Below are 27,360 nucleotides of genomic sequence, written 5' to 3'. Positions count from 1 at the left end.
TTTGCGGCGCCGACGACCCGAAGCCACCCTCCTCGCAGGGAGCACAACCCGGGGGCGGGGTGGAGAGTGTAGGATGCACAGTGCCCCAGCAGGTGTAGTCCACCCTCCGGTCCCGGCCCTCCGTCTCCCACGGGTCCAGGGCCGATTCAATGCCCCTCCTTTGCAGGGTCAGTTTCACCCTGCACGTTCGGTCCGGGCCGCCGCCCAACCAGGTCACAGGCTCTGCCGGTGGGCTATGCAGTGACCCCTCCAAACGAGGCTGGACGTCCTCCGAGCAACCTCCACTCCTGGTGCCTCCAACAGGCCTCCGCAATGCAGGCCCGCTGTGTCACGGGGGTAGTGCGCCGGTGCAGGACTTCGTAGGCCTCAAAGCCGGGGCCTAGAGTGAGCCCCTTGTGGTTGTGGGCGGAGCCCCGCCGGCACTCCGCTCCCGAGCGGACCTCGCACTGACCTCCGGGTCCGCCGATGCTCCGGGTGGCCGCCGCCGTGCCCCACGAGTCCAGCCCTTCACGGCGCGCCACGCTGTGGCCTCAGGACATCAGGGGCGGGTTCGTCGCTATTCCGTAGCGGCCGCGATGCAGGGAGCCGCCATCTTATCCCCCGCCGTCTTGGGTATTCCGTGCCCTTCAGCGCCCGCTATGCCTGGTGTTGCGGTGCGCTGACCCAACTGGAACAGACCTGAGGGTTGGCTCCGGGATCGACCCGATTTCCACGGGGATCCCGGGTCTGAGTCAGGAATTGAGAAGGATTACAGGCTGAGGGTCGGGAGCCTCACTAGGCTGCGACCGTTTCCATCGGCTGCTAGCCACGCCCCCGCGAGATCCAGTTCTTGACGTGGAAAGTGGCTTTCCTGGTAGCAATTACATCGCTACGGAGGGTTAGTGAACTGCAAGCCCTCCCAATCCAAGAGCCTTTCTTCCAAGTTCATTCAAACAGGGTAGTGCTCCGCACTAACCCTAAATTCTCTTCCAGGGGATCCTCATCAATAGTCATAAGCATTAGAATATTCCCGCCCATGCGCGGGACCCCGGAAACAATATATTATATGTGCCCCACATATATATATACACAATTGCAGCCAAATAAAACAGTAGAGCTAGAATATGCTGTGAAGAATTTCCACCATACATTTGTATTAGCATTAGAAACATGAGAAACACCAATGCTAGTTTAGAAATTGTTTTTTAATGCTTAGAAAGCAGTAGAAATTCTCATAACACACTGTAAGCATATACAGCTCCCAGGCTGCATTGCAAATACCCAGTCTAAAAAGACTGAAAAGCTAACCTGTAGCTGCATGTACTAAAACTGACGCTGTGCCTTTAAGGCACCTCTGCCCCCAGCTTCCCATCATGCCTCAGGGGTTACAGTTAGGTCAGTTAGTCACAATCCAAGAGCCTTTCTTCCAAGTTCATTCGAATAGGGTAGTGCTCCACACTAACCCTAAATTTCTACCCAAGGTTGTCTCAATTCCACATCAACCAAACCATTGAGTTGCTGGTGTTCTTTCAAAATCCAGAGTCACTGGCGAAGCGGATGCTCCATACCCTTGACGTTAAACGGGCCCTAATGTATTACATTGATAGGACCAAGGATTTTAGAAAGACTAAGCAGCTTTTTGTTGCCTTTGCGCCACATCACAAAGGTAACCCTATTTCCAAGGCTGGTATTGCTAGGTGGATCGTGAAATGTATTCAAATCTTCTATGCAAACGCAAAACGCACTCATACCATTCCACCAAGAGCCCACTCCACCAGAAAGTTGGGGGCCTCTATGGCTTTTCTAGGTAACATTCCCTTAGAGGACATATGTAGAGCAGCCACATGGTCTACCACACACACATTTACCAAGCATTACTGTGTAGACGTGCACTCCAAACAGCAGGCAGCTGTAGGGCAGGCTGTTCTCAAGACACTTTTCCAAACTGCTGCAGCTGGCACGGGCGGCCGCTGCTAATGGAGGGACTGCTATGTATTCTATGCACAGATATGAATTCAGCAGCCCACATGCCTCGAACTGTAATGCTACTTACCTTTATGCATCTGTTCTTGGCATGTAGGGCTGCTGACATTCATATCGCCCGCCCTCCTCCCCGGCGCCTGTAGCAGCTGCAGTGTTCACATATCATTTCATGGCATGGTCATCATTCACTGAGTTTCACTCCATCTTGGCCACAATGGCTAAAAACAATCTGGGGATGGAGTCGATGCCCATGCGCACTGTAGTCCAGGGGAGGAGCCACCTATCTCGTGATACTTCGAAGACTCTTCCAGGACAACAATGTGCAATCATCCGGACCCAACACTAGGCGGCGATCTATGCACAGATATGAATGTCAGCAGCCCTACATGCCAAGAACAGATGCATACTGTTAAGTAGCATTTGCATTCTTACCAGTATGTTATTGTTGGACTTGGCCCTTAAGGCAGGTTCACCCCTAATCTTTATGCTTGAGATCTGTGATCTGTGTGAATGATTTTCTGGTCTGTGCGCACTTTTTCTGTGTACCAGAGTAAAGTGCGTGCATGTAGTTAGGCTGGCCTGCTCTCCCATAGGGATGCATGGGGAATGTCTGTGTCCCTAGTAGTTCCTGATGTGTGGGGAGTGCATGCTCGAATTTGGTATGTGCGTGTTCGTGAGAATGAATGCTTCGCTATGGTGTATGTGGCATGTGTGTGTCATGTGTAGAAATGCCATTTCTAGTACTTGGCATATTACTGTAAAATATGTCTGCAGTGTGATTGGCTGGAGCTGGCTGGTGAGCCTGGCTCCAGGAAGGCTGGATGGGTCTGCCCGGTGGGGAGTGTGAGATTAGCATGTTGATGGCTTGGGAGGAGTGCACCTGGTCCCTGATGGGCCTGGACTTTCCCCAGACAATGCTGGCTCCACCCCCTGTAGTGCGACTGATGGCCCTAGCCCTGCCAGTGAATAGAGAGGGTGGTTGAGGTAAGCAGAGTACTTCAAAACCAGCTGCGACTGGTTTTCCCCCCACCCTGCACTCTGAGACAAAGGGATTTTTCTGTATAAGAAGGGGCTGTGTCCCCATACAATTTGTCCTGTCTTTGGTTTTCTTCCAGGATCTTGCCAGAGGGGGCTGCTGCTGCTGGGGCCAAGAGGACCGCCACTTGGCTGTCTCCCTGCCTGGAGACCCAGTGTGCTGGCTCTGGCCCTGCCTTGCCCCTCTGCCTGCCTCCAGACCCTGCTGGAGCTTTGCTGTGCCTGGAGGCACTTTGATCTTGATTTATATCGCTAGGCGCGCTTTGTTTCCTTGAAGCGCCGAGCGCGCTTCCCATGGCGCTTGAGAGCGCTGTGCCTTGCTCCCCGAGTGTTGGGGAGCGCTTTATCGACATTACCGGTGCCCACCCGGCATTGGAGCGATCTGCCGATTTTCGAAGTAGCGAGTGCCACCTTGCTTTATCTTTTAATTTGAGGCCGGTGCCCACCCGGCATTGCCAAGAGATCACCTCCGCAGCCCAGGAGTGTGTATTGCCCCGGCCGGGCCGCCGCGCTGCCTGCAGCGACCCGGAAGTCCCGCCTCCTGACCCCCAGGGCCGCGCTGCCATTGGCGGCCCCGGCGGAAGTCAGGCGGCGTGCAGGTCCAGGCGGGAGCGAGAGAGGAGCAGCCGGCTCCCGTGTCCGAGAGGCTCCCCGCGTGGAGAGGAGCCCCGCGCTGCTGCTGCTGCTTGGAGGCTCCCCGTCGGAAGAGGAGCCCCGCCCGCCACAAGACACCCGGTGAGTGCCGAGGAGGGAGAGGGGCCGCGGGACACATTGCCGGTGTCCGCCCGTCCCCCGTAGCGCGATCTTGAGCGCAGTGCGTGTATGAAGCCCGAGGGCTTCAGGGGGCATTTTCCTTGGATGCAGAGTCCCCCGTGAGGGACTCCAACGCCCCCCAGTTTCTGTTTGCGAGCCTGCAAGGCTCGAAGGGGCCATTCTGTTCTTCGAGCCCGGCGAGGCTCATTGGCCACAGTTAATCCACGAGCCCAGCGAGGCTCAACGCCCACACCGTATTGAGAGCCCTGAGAGAGGCTCTGGGGCATTTTCTATGATTTAGAGCGCTGAGCTCTACCTTGCACATTTGTTTTGCGAGCCCTGAGAGGCTCTAGGGACACTGGCAGCTAGTTGGTTGTAGCCCCGAGGCTCCCACACGGTCTCCCCACCTTGTTCTTGAGCCCTCCTGGCTCCAACGTTGCCCTAACTTTCCCTGCATCAGTTGCCCAGCACTTTGTGGGCAACTGCTACGTTTAGGTTTGTGTGCTGTGCTGCCTGCGCAGCTTCCCTGACACAGACTCGGGGCATTCCGCCCCTTTCGAGGACAGTTGGCCTGAGGGACATTGTGAGTGTTGTGCTATATGCACCCCGCGCATTGTAATTTCTGTGTATGTTATTCTTGCGCAAAATGTTCTAATCTGCACCTCTGTGTTTATTACCTCATGTGCAATTGTTGACATCCCACTTTAGGTTTATCCACTTTGCTAAATGAGACCTGCATAGAGGATTGGTGATGTCCCATTTGATGTTTATCCACTTTGCTAAATGTGACCTGCATAGAGGATTGTTGATGTTACATTTTATGGTTAGGTTTCCTTCCCTTTGCTAAGAGTGAATTGCTTAGGTGTTGGTATTCCTTGGGTCCTGATGAGAAGGTCCTAGTTACCTGCGTGATTGCCTACAGTGTTTTAGGGTTGCGTAGGAGGTCTTTACTCTGTTCCAGTGATTACTGGATGTATGTTGCATTTATAATTTTGGTGCTAATCATTCAAGGTTTATGTCCTAAGTGTGTACCTACCAGTATTATTTTTCTAACAAGTGCCTACCCCTGACAGTGGTCCATGTGGCCCTGTCCTGTACAGAATTCCCCTTGTAAATTTTGCCCGTGCCCCTGGCACATTGTAAAGTTTGTGTGTTATCTAAAGTGTTTTGTTTATTATAATACAAAGGCTATTTTTTTATATATATCCTTGTGTGGAGTTTTCCTTTGTGGTGGGCCATGGGTGTTGTTGCTGGGGTGCGTGCGCAAATACTTAACTCGTACCGCCTCCAAGTTTAGCCTAGACTGCTCGCGCCACGTTACCTAGAGGGTGAGCGGGGGTTACCTTGGTGTGTGACTCCCTTGCCCTGACCTTAGAAATGGTGATCCCGGACTGACCTCGACGTGAGTCTTGGCCAGCCAGGGTTCCGTTTCTAACAGTTATGTACTGTGGGACTCTCACTTCGACGACGGGGAATTATTCAAGCAAGTGAATCTATGAAAGACACCAATACTGGAGAACCACAGTTTACAGGTAAGTAACTTCTGTTCATGTTCAACGGTCCTGAGGAAAGCCAGTTTTACAGAAAAGACCCGGCTGAAATATATAGACCACACCTTGAATGTAGGGGTTCTTAATCACTCCACCAACATCCACTTGCCTTGTTTTTAACGCCAACAGAGGCCCAAATATTAAAATGACCCCCTCGGGAACTGGGACCACTGTATAGCTTTTAAAATATCATGTTCAATTCACCCACACTGCACCCTTTGCAGCACGCCAACTCCACTGTAATACAGGCGTAGAAGCACACCCGTGACACATTCAGTGTCTCTGGGTGGGCCCGATGATGAAGCATGCCACAAACTAGGTTGGTGGGTGAGGGCTTCATAAAGAAACCTGATAGTGTCCCCCTTCCCCATACAGTCCTGAGTCCTGTATTATTCACAAATAGGCTAGTCCTCTTTGATTACACATCTCCGCCTCCAAAATAGTACTTGCTCAACTTATGAAGCACCCGTTTGAGCCGATACATAGAGCGGAATTCAAATTCCTTTCGTGGAAAACTGCTCTTCTAGCTCTTGCGTCCGAGAAGTTAGTGAACTTGAAGCTTTCACGATACAAGAACCCTTTATTCAATTTAAGCATGATGGAGTGATCCTTCGTACCAACCCGAAAGGTAAGTCCCATCGGACTTTCATCTTAATGAGCAGATTGTCTTCATTTTTTCCAAATCCTAAAACAGCAGCTGAACAAGCTTTACATTCTTTGGACTTTAAGAGCTGCCTTAAATTTTTATAGACCAAATAAAACCCTGTAGGACTACTCAGCTTTTTGTAGCTTACAGCTTACCTGGGAAAGGTTTTCCCTTATGAAAGAGCATATCTAGATGGATCTCTAGTGCTAGATCTCTAGTACTGTTCACTTCTGTCACCATCAAGCTGGTCAATCTCTACAATCAAGTTTTTGCCCATTCCACTAGAGCAGTGTCTAAACCTATGGTGTTGTTTGCTGGTGTCCCATCCTAGACATTTGTATAGCAGCAACCTAGACGCCGCATACTTTCACTAGGCATCACTGCTTGTATTCCGAGTTGATGAAAAAAGCTGCAGTGGGACAGGCGGTGCCAAGACCTTCGATTCAATAAAGGTGAACCTTCCTTCCCACCAACCTTTCTAATCACATTCCTCCGTTTTTCCTCTTTCTTCTTCGTTATGCTAAAATTGGAAACTATCCATTTGCTATTTCGTATTTATATACATATTTTACATTTTATCTGTTTGTAATCTTTTATTTAATTCTCAAATAGTTGTTGACTATTCATATATGTATGGTTTATGTATATGACCATGTGCTCATTGCTGCTTTTCATTCTGATTCAAGCATGTGAATCTATGAAAGATACCCTAATACTGGATAAATGAGTTACTTAGAACTGCAGTCCTCCAGTATTGGTATCTTTCATAGATTCACATGCGTCCCGCACCCCTCCCTTGGAAGGGCTCATTGAATACTGTTGAACCCCTGGATACGCTCAGTGCTTATGAAACTCAAAGCGACTGGAGCTCCTTTCAGGAAGGTTCTAGAGGGTGGTTTCAGCTGATTGGTTCTCAAGTTTGGTCCTTTTTGAAATGAGGACTTGGATATGTTACTAAATATAAGGCCTCGGGCCTGTTACCATCTATGTCTAATATGACATTACTCTTCTAGCGGGTCTTGGGCTGAAAATTCCACGGACCTGATCATTCTCACCTCGGTGCCTATTCCAATCATGGAGTCCCACTCTGCAACTCTGGGCAATAGCTTGCTTAATCTCCACAACAGCCCCCACAACGCTAAGGATGCCTGGCTCCCACCTTGGGGGTGCCCAGGAGTGGACGCCTCACAGGGAAAGCCAGGATGGGTTCCACAGCGGTATTCGTACAAGCGCCTTGAGACCCTTGCGGGTGAGTAGTGCGCTATAAAAGTATCAATTTTTTTTCTCTAAATGTACAGGGGACTCCAATCTCGACGACTCAGCATATGAATCTATGGAAAGTACCAGTACTGGATAACTACAGTTGCAGGTAAGCAACTCCTTTCTTCTCTCTCAGGAAACAGTGACTAGCTCCCATTTCCTGCATTTTTGGAGAGAACACCTACTCACTCATTGCAAGCTGCCAGCAAAACTCTGCTATAGATTTTCTCGCATGACTTGGTCAGCTGTCACTTGGGCCAAACATCCTTGTTCCCAGGATGCTGTTTAAGTTCTTGTACAGTGTCTGGCTTGGTCGTTGCTATGATGGGGTTTTTGTCAAATGCCATAGTGCTAGCCAGAGGTCTGAGGGAGAGACCTGCTCTTAATCCTTATAGCACATCTTTATTTGGGGTTGTCCTAATTAGCACCCAGGAGAGCCTTTTCATGCATTCACTGGCACCCTGCCTCGTACCCAACTCAAATGCTGCGATCAGTCTGCTAATTTGGCAGAACGAGGGCATTGAGTTTGAAATCTGGGTTGTTTGGCTCATGCTTTTTTTCACTTGATGGGCAGCATCTGAGCCAGGCTGTCTCCTGCTGTCGACTCCTCCTGTGCCACACTGCCCCACTATAAGCAACTGTGCCGCTGACCTATTGCTGCATCGTTTGGTTGGCATGGGGCTGAGGACTATCAACAGATCCTACCTAGTCGCAATCTTCTGATTGTTTTGCTAAATTCTTTATAGTAAAACCAGTGCAAGAGTGTTTCTTTGGCACTTGTTTCTCATCACTGGCACTTCAGAGACTGTAACGCCTAGTGATATTGGTGATCAGGCAAATCTAGTCTAGCTGAAGGATGTCTGATCTAGACACCATAAATCATTGCGTTTTTTTCTTTTCTCATACTTTTAACTGCTTCTTTCAAGATGCAGTAGTTTGATATAAAAACATGCTGTATTTTTTTTAACTCCTACCACCCTCTGGTAAGTCTACATTTTTCTACATTAAAGTAGTTTAGTGTTTCAATAATTATTTAGGAACTCCATCAACAGAGGGAAGTAAGAGCAAGTTCTCCAGTATTAGGGGTGTCTTTCATAGATTCACATGCTTGAATATTCCCTGTCGTCGAAGTGGGAGTCCCACAGTACATAAAATAGCAGTAATATATGCATATAGAAGTTAAATTATTAGAATTATAAAAATACATATAATATATAAAGTACAGTAAAATATCCAGAAAACTCAAAAGTACCATAGAACAGAATAGGCCCATAGAAAGCCTAAGGGAGAATTAACTTGGTAACATATCAGTGTCATTATGTTTTGGTCCAAATTCCAATCCGGCTGTAGTTCCCTCTAGAACCTTCTCCTCAGAAGCCCAATACCTCAGATTTTCTACCGCACTTCGTGTGAAGGGAGTCTCCCTGAGCTCTGCTCAGTTTTCTTCAACTCTAGCTGTTATTTCTTCAAAAATGTCTTCAAATAAGAAATCTTTGTTTAAAGCCTGCCCTTCCTGTGGTAAACTGTGCCTTTTCCATGAGGATCCTCACAGTAAATGCATTACTGTAAGTACTGTCACACTTTTCCTCCCAAGACTTCTGAGGGATAGAGAGGCCCGTCTCCTTCTTATGTGGCTACGGAAGTTGAAGACATCAGAGTCAGTTGTTTCTGATGTAGAAAGTTTTTCTTCAGGTATTTCCAGATCCTCTCAGAAGCGTGGGTCTGAAACTGAGGTTTCATCTCCTTTTCTTAAGAAGAGTAGACTGTTGGAATCCTCCAGGATTGTTTCCCCACAGGATTTGCTTCAGGGCACGTCTACGGGACCTGGTTCTCTGACGTCTGCGCCCAAAGCCTTCCTCTCAGAAATCTGGCATTGGCTAGTCGACGGGCTCGTTGACGCGCCTGTCGATGTCTTCAGTGACAACTAAGTCTGTAACCTCTTAAGTCGACGACAACATGTTCTATGTCATCCACTGCTGCGTCGACGACGTTCACCTTGTCGACGACAGCCCAGGAGTCGAGACCCATTTTTCGATTAAGATCTCTTCGTGTCAAGTTGGTACCGTCGACGCTTCTATCGTCTACGCGAACACAGTCTACGGTTCCGTCGACGCGAATACCGATGACTAAAACAAAGTCATCTAAAAGGAGCTCGTCGACTGCCATCACATCAGCAACGACAACTCCGTCGACGGCTATCTCGTCGACGGTTACTTAGTCATCGACGACCTAAGCTCCAATATCGTCGACGGCTCAGTCGACTGACAAATTTTCGTCTACGACGAAAAAATCTTCAATTTCAGCGCCTCAGGGTGGTTGTACAACTACTGCTGTTGCATCAACGGGCTCGTCAGCATCTCATCCTCCTCCGGCCACAGCTACCACTTTTACAGTGGTTACTGCTTCTACCTTGAAGACGGTGCCTCTCATTCAAATAAGTCCAATAAGGAGTGGAGCCAGTCTTCCAGACAAATTGTTTCAATCAGGTGGAGAAGAATCCAACCATGAATCGGAGGTGGAACAACTGTTTGGACAGGCATCTAGTCCATCTGATTTGCCCATTGAGTGCCAGGAGTACAGTGATGAGGGTTACTAAGAGGAATAAGTCGAAGGTGGGAATGATTTATTTCCTGTTGACGAAGCAGAAACGGTAACTTCAGAACCAGTTACACAAATACCTTTTATCTTTAGTCAAAAATTTGCAGCACATGCTTGACTATAACCGCAGGTTCCCTCCATCTACACCTGCCTCCCCAGCATCACAACCTCCTCCCCAGCCTCAAACTCAACCTCCACAAGCACCTGCTCCGGTTCCACCCGCGTCACCGGGAGGAACTCGTCCTCACACTGACAATGAGGATCCTGCTCCTCACGACACTGACATCGATATGAATGAGTGGGACAATTACAGGGCTCAAACACCTTCCACTCCGCCCACCTCACCTCTTGCATCGCCTTCAGTGGACATTGCAAACTTCCATAATTTAATGGTCCGTGCTGCGAAAGCTTTCATCTCACTGTCGAAACAGCAACATGAAAGTGAATGCTTCCTGTATGATTTTAAGGACGTTTCACAAAGACAATCCCACACTATTCCAATTATTGACTTTATTTGGACGTAGGGCCTTAAACTAATGGAACATCCAAATTCAGTGCCTGCAGTCTTACCCAGATTGGACAAAAAATATAAGGCTCCAGCCTGTTTGGTGTCACAACCAAAAGCAGAGTCGGTTATTACTCAAGCAGCACAGAAAAGATCTCGTAATCCGGCTACACCACTCACGTCTCCTCCTGATCAGGAAGGCCGCAAGTTGGACTCTATTCAAAAAAAAGTTTACTACAATGGCGGCCACTACTGTCAGAGCGGCAAATACCTTGGCTATTCTGGGCCGTTACGACCGCCAGATGTGGTCCGAGATTGCTGCACTGATTCCTCAAATACCTGAGGCCATCTGTGCAGAAGCGCAGGCCATTATCCAGGAGGGAGAGGTAATCTCGTCTGAAATTATAGAATGCGCGCTCGACATTTCATCCATGGGCTTTCGCTAATTAGCTGGGGCTGCAGTCTTGAGGCATCAAGGCTGGCTGAAAAATCTACAACCTTTCGCCCAGAAGTACAAGCAATAGTCCTTGACTTGCCGTACGATGGAGTCTTTATTTGGCAAGCTTGTAGATGATGCTCTTGAGGCGATCAAAAAGGACACTGACACTGCAAAGTCCTTAGCTACTCTCCAATATAAAAAGCGGCCCTTTCGGGCGGCACGAGGTAGAGGCGGTGGCTCCTCTACTTTTCATGCATCAGGCCAGTATCGCTCATACAATACCTACAGCGATAACCGGCAGAGAGGTTCTTACCACAACCGTCAGTCTTCCTCCTGACCATACCAACCGAAAACAACTTGTAGAGGTGGCGCAAATAACAAAAAACAGTGACAGTCTCAGTTCCTTTCGTCTGCCGACTGCATCTTGGAGGTCGCATCTCAAAGTACTTTTGCAAATGGTCCGAAATCACCTCCGACCAATGGGTCCTGGACGTCATCTCCAAAGGCCATACCCTGGAGTTCACAAAATTCCTTCGGGGCCACCCTCTCCCCACCTCAAAGAACTTTTGGCCCAGGTAAAATTAATGATCCAAAATGGAGCCATCGAGGTAGTGCAGCTAGGTCAACGCGGCAAGGGATTCTATTCCCGGTTTTTCTTAGTCAAGAAAAAGTCGGGAGAATGGCCTCTGATTTTAGATTTACGGGCCCTGAACAAATTCATAATTTCCAAAACCTTTCAGATGTTAACTCTGCTTCAAATCCTGAATTACCTCAATCCAGGGTAATTCTTCTCAACGATCGACGTCCAGGACGCATATTTCCATGTGCCAATTCACTCCAGACACAGGAAGTATCTGCGCTTCAGTCGGACACCTGCACTTCCAATTCAAGGTCCTACCATTCGGCCTCTGTTCAGCACCGAGTGTCTTTACCAAGATCATGGCCCCGGTAGCTGCCTTTCTACGCCGAAGAGGCATACAATTTTATCCATACCTGGACGATTGTCTCATAAAGGCTCCGAATCTTCAACTGGCAATCCAGCATAGTCTTGCCTCTCCCTGTTTCAAGACTTGGGCCTTTCCATCAATTGCCAGAAGTCACACTTTCGCCCATCTCAACGGCGAGATTTTCTAGGAGCCTCACTAGATTCTCATCTGGCAATGGTTGTCGTCTCCCAGGAACGACAAGACCATATGCTCCAGATGGTACGATCCCTCCACTCAAAACTGTACGTTTCAGTCCAGATGTTGAAATCATTCCTCGGCATGGCTTCTTCTGCCATACAGTTGATTCCCCACTGCAGACTACATATGAGGGTCATCCAAGAGGAGTTAGACAAGCAGTTGAAGCAGATTTCAGGATCGTTCAACGACAGGATCCTTCTCACGCCCCGCATCCAAAAGGCTCTGGAGTGGTGGGCTCACCCTCCAAACATTTCAAAAGGTCTGTCTTTTCAAGACACTACTCAAACTCTAACGCTTACGACCGATGCATCCCTGGAGGGCTGGGGAGCACATCTCGAAGGCCTGTCAGTACAAGGAAAATGGACTGCGGTCCAACTCACTTGGCATATAAATCCCCTAGAACTTCTGGCGATCTTCCTGGCCCTGAAGTCTTTTCAACGGATCGTTCAAGGTCCATCTCTGCTGGTGAGAACAGACCAGCATGCATTACCTGAACAAGCAGATCGGCACCAGGTCCCTTTTGCTATCCCAACAAGCACAGGAGATATGGAATTGGGCAATACATCACCAGATTCATCTCACTGCCATACATGTGCCGGGTGTTTACAATGTTCTGGCGGACACTCAGCAGGTCTTTCTCGGACAACCACGAGTGGGAACTCAATCAACCAACTCTGGAGTTCATTTTCCGCCAGTGGGGCCATCCGCAGATGGATCTTTTTGCGACTATCACCAACAAGAAATGCCAACGCTTTACAAGTCTTCATCCCCACAGAGTCAAGCGGAAATACATTTTCGATCAGCTGGTATAACACATTCAGCTACGCTTTTCCTCCGCTTCCTCCGATTCCACGCTTGTTGCACAGGATGAGGCTTCAACCCTGTCAAGTCATCTTGATCGCACCCAAGTGGCCGAGGCGCCCATGGTTCCCGGACCTTCTCTTGTTCTCCCAGAGCGAGCCAATTCCGCTTTATCCGTTGCCTCACCTCCTCACGATGCAGCAGGGGCAGATTTGCCATCCGTATCCAGCATACCTCCAACTCCATGCCTGGAACCTGAGCACCATGAATTTGCGCGTCTGACCATCGACGCCGGACTGTAGGAAGTTGTTAGTGCACGCCCTTGCTCCGTCCACCATTAAAACCTATCAGTTGAAGAGTTTCTGTGTCTGGTGCCACACCAAGGCCTTGGATCCGATGACCGCTACACCAGAACAGATTCTGCCTTTCTTCTTATCCCTTGCAAAGTCAGGACTTTACCACTCCACTCTGAAGGTATTTCTAGCGGCTCTCTCCCGCTTCCGTCATGATGGGTCTACCTCGCTGTAGTCGTCTAGAATTATTCAACAGTTTTTTTCAAAGGTCTCTTCCGAATGTTTCCACCCATTCGACGTCCACCGCCTACTTGGCGCTTAAACCTGGTCTTGTCTCAGCTCCTCCTACCTCCTTTTGAAACCATCCATTCAGCAAACTTAAAATTCCTCACGTGGAAAGTTGCCCTATTGCTCGCCTTGATGTCATCTAGGCGTGTCAGTGACATTCAGGCATTCAAAATTCAGCCTCCTTTTCTCCAGTTCTCAAAAGAGGCTGTTAAACTACGTTCTAATCCTAAATTTATTCCGAAAGTTTCCAGTCATTTTCATCTCTATGAACCAGTCATTTTAAAGACTTTCTTTTTGGATCCACAAACTCCTGCGGAACTTTAATTACATTCCCTGGATGTAAAACGTTGCCTCAAGTTTTATATTCAGCGCACTGCATCCTTCAGGAAATCTGATCAACTGTTCGTGGCCTATGGCCCGGTCTCTAAAGGACAACCTGTTACCAAACAAACTATTACTAGGTGGATTTCTTCCACTATTACCTTTTTGTCATCAGTGGGCTGGCAAGCCTCTTCCAGCTCCAGTACGTGCTCATTCAACTGGAGCTGTGTCCGCTTCTACTGCCCTCTTTGCGGGGGTACCTTTGCGACACATCTGCAGAGCTGCTACGTGGTCGAGCAGCCATACTTTTGCGAAGCACTATTGTCTGCAGTCAACAGATGCCGCCGATGCAGCAGTAGGACAAGCGGTGCTGCGGAATCTTTTCCATTAAAGGTGAGCCTCTATTGCTACCCGCCTCCTGTCATAAAAATGTTTCTCTTTAATATGATATGTCTATTATATGCTTGAATTTACTGTTACCTTTATGACTTCTATGATGATTACTGCTTTCTACTCTTATTCAAGCATGTGAATCTATGAAACACACCCCTAATACTGGAGAAGAACATAAGTTACTTACCTGTAAACTGTGGTTCTCCAGTATTGGTGTCTTTCATAGATTCAGATGCGACCCTCCCGTCCACCCCTCAGACGCTCTTTTCTCCTCAGACGCTCTTTTCTCCTCAGACGCTCTTTTCTCCTCAGACGCTCTTTTCTCCTCAGACGCTCTTTTCTCCTCAGACGCTCTTTTCTCCTCAGACGCTCTTTTCTCCTCAGACGCTCTTTTCTCCTCAGACGCTCTTTTCTCCTCAGACGCTCTTTTCTCCTCAGGGGCTCTTTTCTCCTCAGGGGCTCTTTTCTCCTCAGGGGCTCTTTTCTCCTCAGGGGCTCTTTTCTCCTCAGGGGCTCTTTTCTCCTCAGGGGCTCTTTTCTCCTCAGGGGCTCTTTTCTCCTCAGGGGCTCTTTTCTCCTCAGGGGCTCTTTTCTCCTCAGGGGCTCTTTTCTCCTCAGGGGCTCTTTTCTCCTCGGGCTCTTTTCGTTACTCTGTGCTATGAAAATCTGAGGTCTTGGGCTTCTGAGGAAAATGTTCTACAGGGAACTACAGCCTGATTGGCTGGAATTTGGACCAAAACATAATGACACTGATATGTTACCAAGTTGAGTTTCTCCCTTAGACTTTCTATGGGCCTATTCTGTTCTATGGTACTTTTGAGTTTTCTGGATATTTTACTGTATTATATATATATATATATATATATATATATATATATATATATATATATATATATATATATATATATATATATATATATATATATATATATATATTTATAATAATGTTACTTGTATATGCATATATTACTGCTATTTTATGTTCCGTGGGGCTCCCACTTCTACGACTGAGAATATTCAAGCATGTGAATCTATGAAAGACACCAATACTGGAGAACCACAGTTTACAGGTAAGTAATTTATGTTCATATTTTAAAGGTCCTGCACCCAAGTTCCTCCCAGGTAACACACATGCATGCATGTATGTATGTGTACATATGTATTTCAATCCTATCTTTATCGCCATAGGTCTCCTTGACTCTGCACAGACGAGAGACTCGTTTCGGCAGTTCCTCCTTTGCCACAGTGGTCACCAGTCGCTCAGGTGTTCCTGCGACAGGACTACTGACCACTTGGGTCAACCTTTGGTGGCCTCTGTGGTGAAGGAGGACCTACCCCTATTTTTTGAGATTCACTATTTATTATGAAGCATTATGCTTTGCTTTTCCATCTCCATTGAAAAAATATTTTAACCTGTGCATGCTGTTAAAGGTGAAACTGCCATGAAGTCACCTTTGATGAGATCAACTTGGCAATGCTGTGGGGCTAATTTTGTGTTTTTGTTTCTCTAAAGAACGGTACATACCACCCCATTTAAGGAACAAAGAAGCTTCAAGACAAGGTTAGTGTTTAAACTTGATGGATAAGCACTGGAATCAATTGTGTATAATTGTATGCCTTGAAACCACTACAAATTTGCACTTTGCAGGCCCAGATTAATTGAAGAAAATAAAAATATAAAGGTACTAGTCATGCATGTTTTTCTTTTTGTGTGGCTGTGTTGAAGGTAGAGATTATTTTACAGTAGTGTCAGTTGGACAGGACTTTCCCTCTCCTCACAGGAGCACTTATTGAAGAAAACAAGCTGGTTTTCTTTATTTTCTTTCTGATGTTCTGCGTTTAAATCCAATAATTAACGTTAATCCATGATTACATTTATAATTTCAGAATTTGTTTCCCTTTTGCCATTATTCCAATAGTTTCTTTTCTGGCAATCAGGTTAGTCATCCATATCCTTATGTAGCCCAATGCATTTCGGGTCCATGTTGGCTCTTCGTCAAGGGTCTCAGCAGTAAATTCGAGCAGAAAACCTAATGTTCACCAGGAAGTGTTACATGTTTGAGCATGAAGTTTCCCAAGTGTCTGCGGTGGAGGGGGGGGGGGGGGGGGAACGTTCAGAAACCTGACCTAGAAATGCATTCCAGCTGTTTCCCATTGGCATTGTGGTTTGTAACATTTCTGTATCGTAGGATCTTCATTGATAGTCCTGAACATTGAATAATTCTGTGCTGCCTGCCTGGACTCTGGAACACCTTATTTAATATATCTAGAATATCCAGACTAAAGATCTGTATTGTGTTCATCATTGAGGCGTTTTCCATTCATTTGTAGTGCAGAACGTAAACTTTTTCTTTTCCTGGAGCATACTGTTAGACTGCAGGATACAGAACCTGCAAAGCTTACACCACTTCATCGGAAAAGGGACTGTGCTAGAAAGCATTTACACAGTTTGTATGCAGTAAAACTGTATTTTGGTGCAAAGGTCATGGTCGTTTCAGTTGGAAATTTGCTCTCTGGGATGGCCGTGTGCTACCACACCTTGCATTTGACACACCACGCATCTATCATACTCCAATGTTCCCCACTCCGCTTCAATCTATCCCAGTCTACCCCATTGCGCATCAGTCTATCCCAGTTACAAATCGAAGCTTAAGTTAAGGTTTCAAGTGTGTGATGCTTGACTTCTATGACCCCTGAAACCCTACAGTGCATAGGTACGCCAACTGTTTTTATTCATCGCCATTTGGTTCGGATAATTTTGCTGAAGCTAAACTGCTGCTGACACTGAAATAAAACTTCAGTTTAAGTCTTAGTTTGCTATAATCCATATCCTGTTCAGTGTTTACAGGTTATATGTTGGTTTGATTGATAACACCCCTTTGATCAGTACCAGATTCCTTTTGACTGGCTTGCACATGCTCTGCCTTCTGGGGGATTGTTTTGTTAGATAATTGGGTATACCAAGTACACAGTCGAACCCGGGTCAATAATAGTATGTGCCACAAGTGGTCCAACTAACCCGTAAGCTTCGCCACGAAAACTTAGTGAAGCACCCAATAAATATTGAACAGACCAATGACTAGTATTAACTGTTGCTCCAAAGTGAAAAGGTCAGTTAGTGCTTGTGAAGGGTTGAGGATGTGACAACGAAGCGTTAGCATAGATTGCCATCTGGTGTTGGGCCCGGATGTTTGCACTTCGAAGAAGTCTTTGTAGTCCTGAGGTAGGTGACTCCTCCTTTCGGTGATAGTGCGCATGGACAGAGACTCCATCTTTAGATTTTTTTTCCCGCCATCGGCGTTTGGATTTGTATTACTGCGCTTAGGTATAGTTTTCGAACCCCTTTGACGTGCAATCCCCTACCCTACCCTAGACTGATCACGGTTTCCCATTCAACTCGTATCATGTACACTGTAAACACCTTCGATCGGGAACTTCAAGGCTGGCCGTCTGGCCTACTGTGCCGACCACGCCAGCAGTCGATGGAACAGACTCTGTTCAAGCTATGTCCCAGGGTGTTAAGTTTCCACGCACAGACTTGCACGAAGTCTGCAACCTGTGCTTATCCTCTGAACACTAAGAAAAATCCTGTGAAGCGTTTCTATCCTTTCGATCGAAGAGCATCTGTGCTAGTCTGGCTTGATGCCAAGCGATGCAACGCTGAGCAACAACACAGGGTCTTGACTCTTTCCCAGCAAGGCTGAGTCAATTCAATATAAACAACAAAACAAATGCCAATACTGGACTGCAATCACTGCTTTTTTCATCAAGTAATGGTACAAATTAAGCATACCACACTGCTTCTTACTTACGTCAGTAATTTATTTTAGTCAATTCTAGTCTCTATTTGAATTATTTTCATTCTATTCGATAAGACAATATTTTTGTGCATATATACATTATATACAGAAAATACAAACACGATATTTTTACAATTACAAAGATTTTTTTACAAATTTACAATATAACACATTTACATATCACTTTCACTCTTCAAACATGCATCTTTCAAACCCAAACAGAAAAAACATATTTTTTTTAGGTCTTTTGGAATAAAGCCCTTTGTCACTGTCCTGTTGAATCGTATACAGTCATGAATGATACTTGTCTAGTCACCTTGATTTAGACATTTATGAACACTAAATCAGTCCAGGTTTGAATCCTATCTAGACAACTTTTTAATGAAAAACCATAATTAGTGACAAAGACTAAAGTGGTCAACGCAGCAGCGGCTCTTTCAGACGCCAAAGCTGAAGAAGAACTAGTCTCCATGTCCGAAGCCAACTCTGGCATGGAGGAAGACCTGAATGTCACCCCAGGTTAACATACCGCAAGTACAATCCCTATGTAGCCACACAACCAAAAGATAAGGCTCCGGTGTCTCCCTCGTGCTATGGTTGACACGAAAGTTTCAGATGCCCCGTCTTCCGGCTCTGGCTCGAGCCAGCCCCAGTCTGGTGCTGAACCAAAACGTTTGGCACCAAAACATAAGGAGAAACATGTGCCACTTCCCACATCTTTGGCACCAAAGACTCCTTCGGCAGCAAAGACTCCTACACCAAAAACCTTGAAGCTGAAACCCTCCAACAAAGGACTCTGAACCGAAATCGTCCAAGTCTAAAACCTTGAAATCAAAACGCTCTACACCCAAAAGATCGGAGCCAGCATCCTTTGCGCCGAATTTTGGAGCCCAAACATACCACTCCAAACACTCCACAGCCTCAACTGGCCAAAAATAAGCATTCTAATTCCAAACAGTCTGCACCGAAAGACATTATGTCCAAATCTTTGACGCTGAATACCACTTCTAGAGATACTCCTTCCAAAGAACTTTCATCCAAAACACACTTTTGGATCCAAAATAAGACTATTGATCCAAAAACTGGATACCTTCTGGCTACTATTCCTAAAAAAACGGTAGTTGGACCCTTCAGGAGATTCCCTTCTACCTATGAAGCAAAGATCTGGGTACTTACATTTCTCCCCCTTTATATACCTCCCTCTCCTCGTATACACATTACACCATCAAATTCACCACCTCCTATGTCACCTGACTCACAGGATGAGTTTTTTTTTTATGGATGGGGATGACTATCCTCCTTGTACCCCATTGATCCCTGCAATTATTATGAGGATCCAGATCAACCTAATGACACTGACCTGTATCCCTCCAGACGGTCCCCACCTGATGTCAGTATTTGCTTTGCACAACTGAACAGGGACTTCCCAATATCATGGGGTGAAGCTACATTCAGACTCTCTAGAAAAGCATTTCCTGGTAGACATTCACACTCAGAGGTCTACTAACACTTCACCCATGTTAAAGGTATGTTAAAACATACCGACTAGGTATTCAAAGACCTAGAGCAAGGATACTAACGCGTAGGGTGGATTATAAAGAAAAGCTGGCTCCTATAGACCCCATATATAAAGGGTCAGTTACCTTTACACTCTTGTGGTATCCAACACCCGCAAGAGAGCGAATTCTCAAACTACAGACGTCGCCCCTCCTTCTGACAAGGAAAAACTTCTTGATTCCTCTGGCAAAAAAGTACCCCCACTGCCTGTGCAGTGTGGGCAGAATGTGTGGCTCCTGGCTGGCACCAGGGGTATTGCTGTTGGAGCAGAACCACTGCTCATGGGAGTCCCAGTCTTTTGGAAGGTTCAAGGCAGGCAGGTCCTCCGGGGTTGTTGCGGTTGCTGTCTGCTGGAGATGCTGTAGTTTCGCAGAAGCAGGTTCAAGGATCAACCGGCCTGTAGAGTTCTGGAGCCAAGTCAGTGGGCGTCTTTTTGTTAGCAGCTGCACGGCAGGTCTTCGTGCTTCTTTGTCTTGTTGTTGCAAATCGGGATCTGAGGAAGGAAGGTTCAGGCTGCTCCATAATATTAAATTTAGGGGCGTTACAGGTAGGGCAAGGGCAGGGACCAAAGGGTCCCTCTCCTGTGGGAGGGTGCAGGAGCCTAGCTGTGATTTGGGCAGGGCTCCCCATCTTCAAGATGGCAGAGCCCGGGGTCATGCTTCACCTGCCCGGGGTCATGCTTCACCTGGTCTCCCCCACCTGAGAGGTGGGGTTGGCATAGGCTAGGACACCCCCTTTCCTCACTTAGGTTTTCCTGCCGTTCTTCCCACCAGAGTGGGGGTCTGAACCGGTGGGGGCCAGTTGCTGAGTACAGCAAGTGGCCTGGAGAAGCTCACAAAGGCGGTATGCCTTTTTAAGCTTCCCCTGCCCTTACTGGGGGAGGAGGCTTGGCACCTTGTCCCAGGATGTGCATTGTTCCAGGCCCCCGAGAGTGGCAGGCTCTCGACCCAGGGGTCCAGAAACATGTCTTGTGGTGGCAGCCTCGGTAGCCACACAGCCAGTACAATGGGAGTTGGTTAGGTTTCAGGAGGCATCTCTAAGATGCCCTCTGTCGTGCATTTTACAATAAATCCCACACTGGCATCAGTGCTGGTTTAATCTGCTGAGAAGTTTGATTTCAAATTTGTCAGTCTTCAGTGTAGCCATTATGATGCTGTGGAGTTCGTAATGACAACCACCCAGCACCATATACTCTAAATGGCATCACTGCACTTACAGTGCCCAGGAATGGCCCTGGGTACTGTAGGGGCACAGGGCTCATGCACCTGTGTACACCACTGGCATAGGGCCAGCTAGAGGGGTGGATGATGTATGCCAGGGCAGTGGGTTTTGTGGGCATGGCACACAGGGATGTGTGCCATGTCGACTGTTTAGTTCTGTACTTTAGACACTCAGCCTGCAAAGGCAGTGTGGGTGTCCAGGTACAGGGCTCCTAAGGGTGGCAAAATGAGTGCTGCAGCCCTTATGGGTCTTCTCTGGTCACCATGCCCTGGGTACCTAGGGTCCCATTAACTAGGGGCGGACAGGTGGCCAATTGGGTTTTGGTTTCAATACAGTTTTAGGGAAGGAACATAGGCCCTGGGCACCTGGTTGGCAGGAGCCCAGGACACACTCTAAGTACATCAGCAATTCAGCAGAAAGTGGGGGCATACCTATGCAAGAAAGATGGCACTCTCACACCTGCCGGGCAGCTGCTAACAAAAGGATGACACCCACTGACTTGGCCCCAGAACTCTACAGGCCTGTTGATCCTTGAACCTGCTCCTGCGAAACTCCGGTGTCTCCAGCGGACAGCAACCTGGACCACCCCGGAGGACCTGCCTGCCTTGAACCTTCCAAAAGACTGGGACTCCCACAAGCAGTGGTTCTTCTGAAAAGCAATACCTCTGGTGCCAGCCAGGAACTGCGAATCCAGCCCACTCTGCACCCGCCAAGCCCAGCCTGTGCTTGAGTGATCCAAGACCACGAGGACGTCCCTCCGAGTGACTGGGCCCGAAGTCAAGTGCCCAAAGACCCTCCTTGATGACTCAGACGCTGTCTGCAGCCTCAGAACCAGGGATCCATCCAACCGCTACCAGCTGAGTGTAAGATTTCCAAACGCCAAAAAACAGCCCATGTCCCCCCCCCGTGCCCTCCTTTGGGGACCTACCTCTTTTCCAAGATCCCAACTTACCTCTCGAAGTGGTGGTTGCACCTGAAGAATCTCCGTCCCCGAGCCTGCAGCCTTTGTTCACTTTTTAACTTTCCCATTGGATAACATTGAGCGCCCGACTGCTCAAAAGCACCCTGCACCCAGCCGCCAGAGTGCTGCTGGAAGTGCCACTACTACCCCACTTGCGCCGAGTAAGTGACCAGGAGCTCAGCTCCAACAGCTGCATGGCCTGCTTGCTTGCATCCACCAATCAAAGTCCCCCACCCCTACACTCCATTAGATTGCATTGGGCCTACTCTCTGCATCCGGCTCCCTCTGTGCAGCTGAGGGTGTAACAATTATACCATTCCGACCCTGGGAGACCCCGGAGTCTATGCCCAGAACCGTAACTCTACCAGTCGAGTACTTGTGTAAAAGCAGATACCTCACTTTCCTTCCATAGGTTAACATTGACTGGTTTTCACTTGAAATTTCTTTCAAGTGTGAAGTTTTGAAAGTTTAAAATATGCTTATAAAATGAGACTAATAACTAATGAAATACTCACCTGTGATTAGGATCGAAGCCAGTATTTACCTTTTTAGCCCAGTACTGAACCGCAAAAGTAATCCTAACTGTACTTACCGATAACTTGAATTTTCTTCCATAGGAAACCATTGACTGTTTTTCTCTGAAATTTCATCTGTCTATTTTTCCAAACTATAGAAATATTCCTTAATCGTACCAACTACTAAAACGTAATTACTAACGTGGCTTAGGTAGAGATAACAGTGCTGAACTTAGGAGTCCAGTACTGGGTTACAAAAGTAACGAGAGCGTAATGTTATAGGCATATGAGCTGCAGATTATAAACTATGCATAGATGGCCACCTAGTGTTGGGCCCGGATGTTTGCAGTTGGTTTTGTTTTAGAAAAGTCTTTGGAAGTCATGGGATAGGTGACTCTTCCTTTTGGATGATACTGCGCATGGGAATTGCCTCCATCCCCAGATTGTGTTTTTCCGCCACCAGGCTCGGATGAGTTTCCAGCGCTCCGTGTTGGAACAGATTTTCCTTTGGCGCGCAATCCTCACCGATTTACAGAAATTACGTTTCGAATGCTTTCCAGTCGACGTTTCTCTTCAACACTGAACTTTGATTCCGGTCGACAGTCTTCGGGCCCAACTAGGCCTGGTCTCCAGCTTATGGAAAGGACGCCATTTAAAAAGTGTCCTCAATGTGGGTTCGAAGTTTCCCAACACAGACCTTCATGAAGTGTGTAACCTTTGCCTCTCCCCGGAGCACGAGGCCAAAGACTGTTCTGCTTGTGCCTCTTTCTGCCCTAAAAAGACCATCCGGGACTGAAGAGCGAGAACAATGGCTCTATCTTCAGCTTCGATTCCGGACGACTTCTTTGAAGGAGTCAACGTTGCAGAAAAACACTACGTCGACAGCATTCGGAGGCAGAAGACTCCGAAGTAGAGGACATCACTCCAGCAGGTCGTAAGACCGTTGACCCGACCCTTCCTCGACGCAACCAAAGGCTCCGGTCACACCCTCGCCCTCTGGCTCGGGTGCACACCGACACACTGCTTCTACTGCCCCACCTTCGGGCCTGGCTAAGAAGCTAATTAAGCCTTCAGGCAACTCTGGCTAGAGTCTGCCTTCGCACGGTGCCGGCGCACATTTACTGGCGCACATTTACTGGCACCGAAAAAGACAACTTCACCGGCTACGCCAACATCCAAACCATCGGCGCTGAAACAGACCCCCCCCCTTCGCACTGAAATCCAGGTCGGAACCAAGGAAACCCGCTTCGGATTCGAAAAAACACTGGAACCGTAAAAACAATCTGATCCCAAAAATATACCAGAGCCGAAAAATCCTCTGAACCGAAAAAAGCTTTGGAGCCAAAAAAGACTCCTGCTTCTCCGGTTAAAGACATTGCCAAAAAAACAAACCGCTTCGATGCCGAAACCTTCTTCTGCACCAAAAGATCGGCCTCCTGCAGAGGACTTACTGTATCCAGACCCTGCTCAAAAGACTCTAGCTAAAGATCCAATTACTGGACAGTTAATTTTGGCTTCAAAAATCTACCACTGGACACACCGGCTCCGCATTCAAAGGACGTGGCTACCTCTCCCTTAAGACTGTTTTCCCCTTCCCCTGTACCATCACCACATCCTCCTATACCACATCATTCCCCAGCATCCTCGATTATACCAGATGATGACCGCAGGGATGATAGCTCTGATGATGGGGGGGGGGGGGGGGGGGGTGTAACATACCTGATCCAGCTACTCCTACAGGATCACCTGACCCGTGGGATGATTATACCACCCCAGATGTCCCAAGTGTCCCTCAGGATGACATATGCCCCTCAAGTCCTTCCCCACCAGAAGACACTATGGGTTTCAATCCATTCAGAGCTGCGCAATACCATGGGGTAGATATGCACACCGACCCTGTAGATTAAGACTTCCTAATGGATGCCTTTGATAATGCGCAAAGGTCCTCATCCATTTTACCAATGCTTAAAGGAGTGATTAAGCATGCTCCTGAAGTCTTCAAGGACCCAGTCAGAACTCTGGTCATTAACCCTCGTATAGAGAAAATATAAAGCTGCCCCCTCAGACCCAGCATATATTAAAAGTCCAGTACCGCTAGACTCGCTTGTAGTTTCCAGTGCACGCACAAGAGCAAACTCAAAACATCAGGGGAAGCTCCATCACCAGATAAAGAGTCAAAGCTACTTGACGCATTGGGGAAAAAAACAGCGCCTCAAGCAGCCAACATGTGGTGTATTGCCAATACACTGGCATTATTAGCCAGATACGATAGGGCACATTATGACTAATTAGAATCATTAATGAGGCACCTCCCTGATAAATACAAGGATGGAGCATATGAGCTCGTCCAAGAGGGGAAAATTATTACAAACACCTCCTATTCAGTGTGCACTGGATGCAACAGATACTGCCTCTAGGGCAGTTAACACCAGCATTTTATTACGTAGACCTGCCTGGCTACGCACATCAGGGTACAAGCCGTGAAGTATAAAGTGCCATTCTTAATCAACCCCTTGAGCAACACCTATTCGGACAGAACGTAGATGTATCACTTGAAAAAATGAAAAAGGATACAGATACTGCCAAATCTATGGGAGCCCTGCAGTCGCAGGCTCCCAGACGTTCATTTCGACGCTCATCCTATCAAGTGGCCACCAGGGGATACTCCTCAGACACCTTCTCCCTCATACAAAGCCCCAACACAGTCCACTTACAGCAAGGGCTACCAAAGGGGTGTGTACAGGGGTATCAATAACAAAGGCAGAGGTAAAAATAACCACTCCTGCTCTGCCTCTACCCCTGCCCAATGACTCCCTTCCCCCGTCCCATTCCACTCCTTTCGGGGGAAGACTCCACAATACCTGCCAGCCTGGGAAAACATTGCATCAGACAGGTGGGTGCTCCAAATAATTCAAGCTGGTTTCTGTCTAGAACTAACATCCACCCCCCCCAAACATACCACCCAAGCAGCATCCAATGTCACAAGAACATTTAACACTGGAAGTCTCGGTGGGCTTGTTACAAAGAAGTCGTGCAGTCTTGGCGATAGTCGGTCCCTCGAGGTCTCGTCGCACTCACAGTTCTCAGCTTTGCTGTAGAGGTGAGTAGAGGTCAGAGGTGCCAGGGAAGCCGGGTCTCGTCGAGCTGGGTCGTCGGATTCGTGAAGAAGGACTTGCAGCAGACCGCAGTGTTCTTAGGATGGTGCCTGCGGATGCAGGGTGACTACTCCTTAGCCACAAGGGAGAATCTTGAAGAAGGAAATCTTGATGCCTTTCGCAGAAAGTCGGGTCTTGATTCCAAAGATGATCTAATTTGAACAGGGGGCCCGCTCCCATCTTCATACTAAAAAAGGGGGCTGACCCGGTGACTAGGTCCTGCCTATGGGTGGGACTAGGAGGGGGGTGGTTACACCCCTCTGCCATGCCGGACTTCCCCAGGCCAGGGGCTGGTGTGCCCCTGGAACTGGTTCAGACCGGCCTATGCGTAGTGAGCACCGGGGTGCCACTCAGCAGTCACCTTCCTGAAAAGCCCTGCCTACCCAGGATACACAAAACCATGTCTGGGATGGTGCTAGCACCGCCCCGGACAGGAAACCCTTTGTCCAAGCCTCCCTCGCTGGAAGGACTCCCAGCAGCAGGAGGTCAGACTCGTGTCTGTGGTGGCAGCATCCATTTTGTGGAGCTGAGGCTTTGCTTAACTTTAACCGGGGTTCAGTTACATACATGTCGTGTCCCTCTAGAAGGGTGGAATGCTAACCCCGTCGCCAGAATTGGCGAGGGGTTAGTATTCCAATTCGTATGACACCTTACTCGACATGTTTTGATAAAGCAATACCAAAGTTAGCATTTAACCGCGAGGATTATAATGCACTTAAGAGTATATGGTATGCGATATCATGGAACAGCTATTAGGACTTGGTTCCGCAAGCTGCAGACAGGCTCAGCTCATGCCAGAGCACCATCTCACACGTTTCCAAGCACTCTGCCTTCAGGATTGTCAAGGCCTGCCATAGGAGTGACTGATAGGAATCTGTGTGTCCATTTTAGGGTTAGGTATAGGTATACTACACCTACAGCAAAGGGTGATTACACGACTTTGCCCCAGCTGTCATGCAGCCAGTTGTGTCAAATTTAGGAGGCCAGCCAGGGGTGGCATAATACATGCTGCAGCCCCTGGCAGCCCTGGGTACACCTATGCCCTGAGTTACAGGGTCTGATAAGGTGGCCCAGTACCAATTGGAAATGTACCTAGGGTACATGGAATCCATTTTACAGAGAGAGCAGTAGGCCTGGGGTCCTGATTGGCAGGGTCCCAGGTCGACTGTCAAAAACCAGCTAAAACACAGGGCAAAAAGTTGGGGGCAACCATAGTCAGGATGTACCTTCCTACATTCGCCTCCTGTGGACATTGGCAGCTTCCACAACTTGATGGTCCGCGCTGCAAAGAGCTTTCATCTCACTTTAGACGTCCAACAGATTCACTGTTTTCTCTACGATTTTAAAGATCTACCTCAAAGGCAAGCTCACACTATCCAATAATTGACCTTATTTGGGATAAAGGTCTCAAATTGATGGAGCGACCGAATTCGATCCTGGCTGTCCTGCCAAGACTTGATTAAAAAATATAAAGCACCAGCAGATTCTCCAACATGTTTGGTGTCTCAACCAAAGGCGATCTGGCTCCTAGTTTGGTTACCTCAACCTTCCTCCAGAATGTACAAACGTTATCAAAGAAGCTAGACGTCCCACTACTAGAGCATGTTATGCTGCGAAGTGGAAACGGTTTGTCATATACTGCCAAAACAACCAAATAAATCCTTTAGACGTGTCTATTCAACACATCATAGGGATATCTATTACACCTTCAAAAGTGTAATTTAGCCTATACATCTATCAGACTGCACCTTGCTGCATTTGCTTCATACTTACAAAATAGACAACATCTATCTCTTTTTAGAGTACCAGCTATAAAAGCTTTCATGGAAGGACTCAAAAGGATAAATCCTCCCAGAACGCCACCTGCACCAGTGTGGAACTTAAACATTGTTCTCACAAGATTAATTCCCCCCCCCCCCCCCCCTGATTAATAGGGCCCCCCCCTTTGAACCATTACATAAATGTGAATTGCAATTCCTAACCTGGAAAGTAGCTTTCCTAGTAGCTTTTACTTCTCTCAGAAGGGTTAGTGAACTACAAGCATGTTCAAGGCATGTGTGCTGTTGAATTCATATCTGTGCATAGATCGCCGCCTTGTGTTGGGTCCGGATGATTGCACATTG

At 47.7% G+C, this 27,360-nt stretch overlaps 1 protein-coding gene across 2 annotated transcripts in view; it reads left to right on the top strand.

Moving 5' to 3' along the window:
* Positions 1 to 27,360, top strand: part of DDX3X (DEAD-box helicase 3 X-linked) — a 414,092-nt gene that overhangs the window by 69,943 nt on the left and 316,789 nt on the right. For both annotated transcript variants that reach the window (XM_086934122.1, XM_086934121.1), the window contains exon 3: positions 15,542 to 15,589. In XM_086934122.1, the coding sequence (XP_086790248.1) occupies positions 15,542 to 15,589 (48 nt within the window). The remainder of the gene's footprint in view (positions 1 to 15,541; positions 15,590 to 27,360) is intronic.

This window comes from Lissotriton vulgaris, chromosome 8 (genome assembly GCF_964263255.1).
Source record: "Lissotriton vulgaris chromosome 8, aLisVul1.2, whole genome shotgun sequence".
Lineage (NCBI taxonomy): Eukaryota > Metazoa > Chordata > Amphibia > Caudata > Salamandridae > Lissotriton > Lissotriton vulgaris.
Note: the sequence above shows the minus strand (reverse complement) of the source record. Positions and strands in the feature narration are given on the sequence as shown.